Source organism: Culex quinquefasciatus, chromosome 2, assembly GCF_015732765.1.
Source record: "Culex quinquefasciatus strain JHB chromosome 2, VPISU_Cqui_1.0_pri_paternal, whole genome shotgun sequence".
Lineage (NCBI taxonomy): Eukaryota > Metazoa > Arthropoda > Insecta > Diptera > Culicidae > Culex > Culex quinquefasciatus.
This window is the reverse complement of record NC_051862.1, coordinates 208,856,854-208,865,561: the sequence shown is the minus strand read 5'-3', so window position 1 is coordinate 208,865,561 and position 8,708 is coordinate 208,856,854. Positions and strand designations below refer to the sequence as shown.

Sequence of the window (8,708 nt, the reverse complement as noted above, 5' to 3'; positions counted from 1 at the left end):
GATAAAAGGCGTTATCCATAACGTACGTCAAAAATCAACTGAACTCCTCCAACTTAATTGTAAAATGAATCGCACATAATTTAAACCCGCTGAAAAACATCCGCGATTTCTTCGGAAAACCCCAAAACCACCCTAGTACGTGACCAAACCCCGCAATGAACCACAGCCATTGAAATCCGCGACATGTCCCGTTCTTCGTGAAACCCAAGTCCCATTGTCCACCTCTAGAGTGAAGTAGATTAAGGTGTCCTCGTGTCAACCGGCAGCAGCAGCACTTTGACTCCGCCATCGTGCATCGTGGGAAGTTTCGTTTCTTTGACGCGCAGGCAGCACTGATTCATCTTCGACGGCGGGGTCCATCAATCATCCCGCGCGCTGCCGGGCCACCGTCCAACGAAGACGACGAAGAAGTGTCCACGCGGACGAAGCGCGTGCTCGGAATCCCTCAGCACTGAAAACTGGTTTGTGCCAAGTTTAAGCTTCAAGTTGGTTCAGGTAGAGACATCTGGCGGGAAATGGATGAACTACGGTTTGTGTCTAGGCTACGATAAAGTTCTCTCTTTTTGCTCTCTCGCTCTCCGAAATTGAAAAGTGTTGCTAGATTATTTAGATTTATTGATGTTTTTCTCGTGATTCAATCAAACTGGCAACACGGACTAATTTATTTCAGCGCATGCGCCCACCTGGAATTCAAATTTCGCGCCATGGTTACCTTGGACCGATTGCCAGACATAACCTCAATCAACCGAAAAATGTTTGCAAACATTCCTCGGGGCCAGACGTAAACAAACAGAAATGCCGTCAATCAAATCAGCTGTGTCTCACCTTGGATCCTAGCAACCTACGCGGTCGACTATCGATCAAACGAGGTCGTGTGAAAAATCAGGAAAAACTGGGAAAATTCCACCACTTTTACGCCGTACTCGTTCCGGATCGGTTCTGCAGTGCACAGAAGAAGAAGAAATGTCCACCGCCGTAGCACGCCGAGGCGGCGCCAAAGTCGTCCGCGGAGGAAAAGGTAAGCAAGGTGCCGCCGCTCCGCGCAAAGGGTCCGTCTTCGGGGGTGGTCCGGCCGGCAAGGACAAGCTTTTTGCCGCGGCCAAACCGGACAACAGCGAGGAGTCCGACTCGACGGATGCCGTCTCGTCCTCGGACGAGGAGGAACGCTGGAAGGAATCCAAGCACACGAACGACGTACCCTCGGAGTACTGGCACATCCAGAAGCTGGTCAAGTACATGAAGGCCGGCAACCAAACCGCCACGATTGTGGCCCTGTGCTGCCTCAAGGATCACGACCTCACCACGCAGATGAACCAACGGGCGATTCAAGACTGCGGCGGGCTGGAAGTGCTCGTCAATCTACTCGAAAGCAACGATCTTAAGTGTCGACTGGGGGCACTGACGGTCCTGTCGGAAGTTTCGTCGAATTTGGACATCCGCCGGTCGATAGTTGACCTAGGAGGTATTCCGCTGTTGGTGCAGATACTGTCGGAACCCGGGCGCGATCTCAAAATCATGGCCGCCGAAACGCTCGGCAACGTGGCCAAGGTGCGGCTCGCCCGGAAGCTGGTCCGCAAGTGCGACGGAGTGCCGCGATTGGTGGATTTGCTGGACGTTCCCATAAGGTGAATTAGAAACGGCAAAAAGCAAAAAGACAAAAAAGACAATAAAAGACAATAAAAGACAATGAAAGACCATAAAAGACAATAAAAAACATTAAAAGACCAAAATGATCAAAATGACCGAAATAACCAAAATGATCAAAATGACCAAAATGAAAAAAATACCAAAATTATCAGAATAACCAAAATGGCCAAAATGACCAAAATGACTAAAATGATCAAAATGACCAAAATGACCAAAATTACCAAAATGACCTAAATGACCAAAATGAAAGAAATACCAAAATTATCAGAATAACCAAAATGGCCAAAATGACCAAAATGACCAAAATGACCAAAATGACCAAAATGACCAAAATGACCAAAATGACCAAAATGACCAAAATGACCAAAATGACCAAAATGACCAAAATGACCAAAATGACCAAAATGACCAAAATGACCAAAATGACCAAAATGACCAAAATGACCAAATTAACCAAACTGACCAAACTGACCAAACTGACCAAAATGACCAAAATGACCAAAATGATGAAAATGACCAAAATGACCAAAATGAACAAAATGACCAAAATGACCAAAATGACCAAAATGACCAAAATGACCAAAGTGACCAAAATGGCCAAAATGACCAAAATGACCAAAATGACCAAAATGACCAAATGACCAAAATGATAAAATGACCAAAATGACCAAAATGACCAAAATGATAAAATGACCAAATGACCAAAATGACCAAATGACCAAATGACCAAAATGACCAAAATGACCAAAATGACCAAAATGACCAAATGACCAAAATGACCAAAATGACCAAAATGACCAAATTAACCAAACTGACCAAACTGACCAAACTGACCAAAATGACCAAAATGACCAAAATGATGAAAATGACCAAAATGACCAAAATGAACAAAATGACCAAAATGACCAAAATGACCAAAATGACCAAAATGACCAAAGTGACCAAAATGGCCAAAATGACCAAAATGACCAAAATGACCAAAATGACCAAAATGACCAAAATGACCAAAATGACCAAAATGACCAAAATGACCAAAATGACCAAAATGACCAAAATGACCTAAATGACCAAATGATAAAATGACCAAAATGACCAAAATGACCAAAATGATAAAATGACCAAAATGACCAAAATGACCAAAGTGACCAAAATGACCAAAATGACCAAAATGACCAAAATGACCAAAATGACCAAAATGACCAAAATGACCAAAATGACCGAAATGACCAAATTGACCAAACTGACCAAACTGACCAAAATGACCAAAATGACCAAAATGACCAGAATGACCATGACCAAAGTGAAAGTGATAAAATGGCCAAAATGACCAAAATGACCAAAATGACCAAAATGACCAAAATGACCAAAATGACCAAAATGACCAAAATGACCGAAATGACCGAAATGATCAAAATGATCAAAATGACCAAAATGACCAAAATGACCAGAATGACCAAAATGACCAAAATGACCAAAATGACCAAAATGACCAAAGTGACCAAAGTGACCAAAATGACCAAAATGACCAAAATGACCAAAATGACCAAAATGACCAAAATGACCAAAATGACCAAAATGACCAAAATGACCAAAATGACCAAAATGACCAAAATGACCGAAATGACCGAAATGACCAAAATGACCAAAATGACCAAAATGACCAAAATGACCAAAATGACCAAAATGACCAAAATGACCAAAATGACCAAAATGACCAAAATGACCAAAATGACCAAAATGACCAAAATGACCAAAATGACCAAAATGACCAAAATGGCCAAAATGACCAAAATGACTTAAATGATCTAAATTACCAAAATGACCAAAATGACCAAAATGACCAAAATGACCAAAATGACCAAAATGACCAAAATCACCAAAATGACCAAAATGACCAAAATGACCAAAATGACCAAAATGACCAAAATGACCAAAATGATAAAATGACCAAATGACCAAAATGACCAAATGATAAAATGACCAAAATGACCAAAATGACCAAAATGACCAAAATGACCAAATGATAAATGATAAAATGACCAAAATGACCAAATGACCAAAATGACCAAATGACCAAATGACCAAAATGACCAAAATGACCAAAATGACCAAAATGACCAAAATGACCAAAATGACCAAAATGACCAAAATGACCAAAATGACCAAAATGACCAAAATGACCAAAATGACCAAAATGACCAAAATGACCAAAATGACCAAAATGACCAAAATGGCCAAAATGGCCAAAATGACCAAAATGACCAAAATGACCGAAATGACCAAAATGACCAAAATGACCAAAATGACCAAAATGACCAAAATTACCAAAATGACCAAAATTACCAAAATGACCAAAATTACCAAAATGACCAAAATGACCAAAATGACCAAAATGACCAAAATGACCGAAATGACCAAATTGACCAAACTGACCAAAATGACCAAAATGGCCAAAATGACCAAAATGACCAAAATGACCAAAATGACCAAAATGACCAAAATGACCAAAATGACCAAAATGACCAAAATGACCAAAATGACCAAAATGACCAAAATTACCAAAATGACCAAAATGACCTAAATGACCAAAATGACCAAAATGACCAAAATGACCAAAATGACCAAAATGACCAAAATGACCAAAATGAACAAAATGACCAAAATGAACAAAATGACCAAAATGACCAAAATGACCAAAATGACCTAAGTGACCAAAATGGCCAAAATGACCAAAATGACCAAAATGACCAAAATGACCAAAATGACCAAAATGACCAAAATGACCAAAATGACCAAAATGACCAAAATGACCAAAATGACCAAAATGACCGAAATGACCAAAATGACCAAAATGACCAAAATGACCTAAATGACCAAAATGACCAAAATGACCAAAATGACCAAAATGACCAAAGTGACCAAAGTGACCAAAATGACCAAAATGACCAAAATGACCAAAATGACCAAAATGACCAAAATGACCAAAATGACCAAAATGACCAAAATGACCAAAATGACCAAAATGACCAAAATGACCGAAATGACCGAAATGACCGAAATGACCAAAATGACCAAAATGACCAAAATGACCAAAATGACCAAAATGACCAAAATGACCAAAATGACCAAATGATAAATGACCAAATGACCAAATGACCAAAATGACCAAAATGACCAAAATGACCAAAATGACCAAAATGACCAAAATGACCAAATTGACCAAAATGACCAAAATGACCAAAATGACCAAATGACCAAATGATCAGTGACCAAAATGGCCAAAATGACCAAATGACCAAATGACCAAAATGACCAAAATGACCAAAATGACCAAAATGACCAAAATGACCAAAATGACCAAAATGACCAAAATGACCAAAATGACCAAAATGACCAAAATGACCAAAATGACCAAAATGACCAAAATGGCCAAAATGGCCAAAATGACCAAAATGACCAAAATGACCAAAATGACCAAAATTACCAAAATGACCAAAATGACCAAAATGACCAAAATTACCAAAATGACCAAAATGACCAAAATGACCAAAATGACCAAAATGACCGAAATGACCAAAATGACCAAACTGACCAAAATGACCAAAATGACCAAATGACCAAAATGACCAAATGACCAAATGACCAAATGACCAAAATGGCCAAAATGATAAAAATGACCAAATGACCAAAATGACCAAAATGACCAAAATGATAAAATGACCGAAATGACCAAAATGACCAAAATGACCAAAATGACCAAAATGACCAAAATGACCAAAATGACCAAAATGACCAAAATGACCAAAATGACCAAAATGACCAAAATGACCAAAATGACCAAAATGACCAAAATGACCAAAATGACCAAAATGACCAAATGAATGACCTAAATGACCAAATGACCAAAATGACCAAAATGACCAAAATGACCAAAATGACCAAAATGACCAAAATGACCAAAATGACCAAAATGACCAAAATGAACAAAATGACCAAAATGAACAAAATGACCAAAATGACCAAAATGACCAAAATGACCTAAGTGACCAAAATGACCAAAATGACCAAAATGACCAAAATGACCAAAATGACCAAAATGGCCAAAATGACCAAAATGACCAAAATGACCAAAATGACCAAATGACCAAAATGACCAAATGACCAAATGACCAAAATGACCAAAATGACCAAAATGACCAAAATGACCAAAATGACCAAAATGACCAAAATGACCAAAATGACCAAAATGACCAAAATGACCAAAATGACCAAAATGACCAAAATGACCAAAATGACCAAAATGACCAAAATGACCAAAATGACCAAAATGACCAAAATGACCGAAATGACCAAAATGACCAAAATGACCAAAATGACCAAAATGACCGAAATGACCGAAATGACCGAAATGACCGAAATGACCAAAATGATCAAAATGACCAAAATGACCAAAATGACCAAAATGACCAAAATGACCAAAATGACCAAAATGACCAAAATGACCAAATGACCAAAATGACCAAAATGACCAAAATGACCAAATGACCAAAATGACCAAAATTACCAAAATTACCAAAATGACCAAAATGACCAAAATGACCAAAATGACCAAAATGACCAAAATGACCAAAATGACCAAAATGACCAAAATGACCAAAATGACCAAAATGACCAAAATGACCGAAATGACCGAAATGACCGAAATGACCAAAATGACCAAAATGACCAAAATGACCAAAATGACCGAAATGACCAAAGTGACCAAAATGACCAAAATGACCAAAATGACCAAAATGACCAAAATGACCAAAATGACCAAAATGACCAAAATGACCAAAATGACCAAAATGACCGAAATGACCAAAATGACCAAATTGACCAAAATGACCAAAATGACCAAAATGACCAAAATGACCAAAATGACCAAAATGACCAAAATGACCAAAATGACCAAAATGACCAAAATGACCAAAATGACCAAAATGACCAAAATGACCAAAATGACCAAAATGACCAAAATGACCAAAATGACCGAAATGACCGAAATGACCAAAATGACCAAAATGACCAAAATGACCAAAATGACCAAAATGACCAAAATGACCAAAATGGCCAAAATGACTCAAAAACATCAATCAATAATGATACATTTTCGTCAACTCTCCTTTTCCCGGCAGTGTACTCCGTTCCCAGCGCGACCAGCTGAGCGAGGACGAGCGCGAAATGCTGGACATGGCCCGGGCCGGTGCCCGCGCCCTCTGGTCGCTTTCGGAGTCGCGCCACAACAAGGAGCTCATGTGCAAGGGCGGCATCGTCCCGCTGATGGGCCGTCTGCTGAAGAGCGTCCACATTGACATTGTGGTTCCGACTATGGGTACCATACAGCAGTGCGCCTCGCAAGCCAACTACCAGCTGGCCATCACGACGGAGGGCATGATCTACGACATCGTGTCGCACCTGACGTCGGACAACCTGGACCTGAAGCGGCAGTGCAGCTCGGCGATCTTCAAGTGTGCCAGCGATAAGGTAATGTGGTAAGCTCAACGTCCTGTCGGTTGTAACGGGGTTGCTTTTTGTAGACCGCTAGCGATATGGTGCGAGATTCGGGGGGTTTGGAACCACTGGTAGGTATTGCAAAGGACAAGACGGTTCGAGACAACAAGCCCCTGCTGGCGGCCGCAACCGGAGCGCTCTGGAAGTGTGCGGCCAGCGAGGCGAACGTTAAAAAGCTGGACCAACTAAAAACCGTTCAGGTGTTGGTCCAGTTGCTCAACGACGAAAGCGAAGATGTCCTCACGAACGCCGTCGGCTGCATTTCCGAGTGTGTCAAGTACCAGAACAACCGCGAAATTCTGCGCCAATTTAACGGCATTCCGTTGCTGGTGAATTTGCTCAACATGACGCACGCCCCCCTGCTGGAGAACATCGCCAAAACGTTGAAAGAGTGTGCCTCCGATCCGGAAAGCATGACCATTATGGAAGAACTGGACGCGATCCGCCTAATTTGGTCCCTGCTTAAGAACTCTAACCCAAAAGTACAAGCTCACGCCGCGTGGGCACTCTGTCCTTGTATCGAAAACGCTAAGGTTTGTCCCGTCACCATCCCAAACCCAGAACTAACCCACACCTTTTCCAGGATTCCGGCGAACTCGTCCGCAGCTTCGTCGGAGCTCTCGAGCTCGTCGTCGGCCTGCTCAGCTCCCGGGACAACTTTGTTCTCTCGGCCGTCTGTGCTGCGATCGCCACCATCGCCAAAGATCGGGAAAACCTCTCTGTCCTGTCGGACCACAAGGTCATCCAAATGTTGGCCCACCTGGTGTACACCACCGACGATCTGCTGCGCGAGAACCTGGCGGCGGCCATCGCGAGCTGTGCACCGTACGCGAACAACACCCAAGAACTGGGCAGACTGCGCACCGTTACGCCCATCGTCGGGTACATGGTCAGCAACAACCCGCGCGTCCACCGGACCACGGCCATGGCGCTGCAGAAGCTGTCGGAAGATCCGCAAAACTGCATTACGATGCACCAGGTAAATGTTACGCGCGTTACGTGGGTGGTGTTGTGGAATTAGGTTACGTGTCTTTTGTTGCAGAGTGGCGTGGTTCCGTTTTTGCTGGAGACGGTTGGTTCGAAGGATCGCGAACTGCAGGAAGCTTCGGCTGGGTGTTTGCAGAACATTCGCAAGTTGGCGCTGCGAGCGGAAGAGTTGGAGTTTCGGGGCGAATGATGCTTTCGATTGGTTGGTTATTGTATCTTGTATTGACGTTATGTATGGCACTTATTTTGCAATTAAATTTGTCACGGTTTGAACACATTTATTTTAATAAATTAATTCACAAACAATAATTTGTGTACTTATTCTCAAAAAGGTCATCTAGAAAAAGGCGAATGATATTATGATTAAACGAATCCAAATTGTACTTAACTAAGAAATAAATATTTCAATATTGAGAGGCTCGGAAAGTTCGTTCATGCACATTTATCTTTTAAATATTTTTTCTGTATTTTGACTATAAATTTTTAATCTTCAATACGTGTTTTTCCATTGTGTTAGTTTT

General features: G+C 41.1%; 1 protein-coding gene across 2 annotated transcripts; it reads left to right on the top strand.

The window, feature by feature from the left end:
* The first annotated feature begins 773 nt into the window (after nucleotides 1-773).
* Nucleotides 774-8,496, top strand: LOC6041773 (armadillo repeat-containing protein gudu). 2 transcript variants are annotated; one of them, XM_001850939.2, is made up of 5 exons: nucleotides 774-1,625; nucleotides 6,825-7,173; nucleotides 7,227-7,733; nucleotides 7,784-8,179; nucleotides 8,243-8,460. In XM_001850939.2, exons 1-5 carry the CDS (start codon nucleotides 964-966, stop codon nucleotides 8,375-8,377), a joined length of 2,049 nt encoding a protein of 682 aa, XP_001850991.2. In that variant the 5' UTR covers nucleotides 774-963; the 3' UTR covers nucleotides 8,378-8,460. The 2 variants fall into 2 exon arrangements, with proteins under 2 accessions (XP_001850991.2, XP_038113548.1); XM_038257620.1 differs by having other exon boundaries at nucleotides 7,227-8,179; nucleotides 8,243-8,496.
* The last annotated feature ends 212 nt before the right edge of the window (nucleotides 8,497-8,708 follow it).

Bases quoted from the DNA above. Each gene is read 5' to 3' on its own strand.
- LOC6041773 (XM_038257620.1), top strand. From the start codon at position 964: ATGTCCACCGCCGTAGCACGCCGAGGCGGCGCCAAAGTCGTCCGCGGA. The intron at 7,174-7,226 runs GTAATGTGGTAA...TGCTTTTTGTAG, and splicing joins TCAAGTGTGCCAGCGATAAG to ACCGCTAGCGATATGGTGCG. The intron at 8,180-8,242 runs GTAAATGTTACG...CTTTTGTTGCAG, and splicing joins ACTGCATTACGATGCACCAG to AGTGGCGTGGTTCCGTTTTT.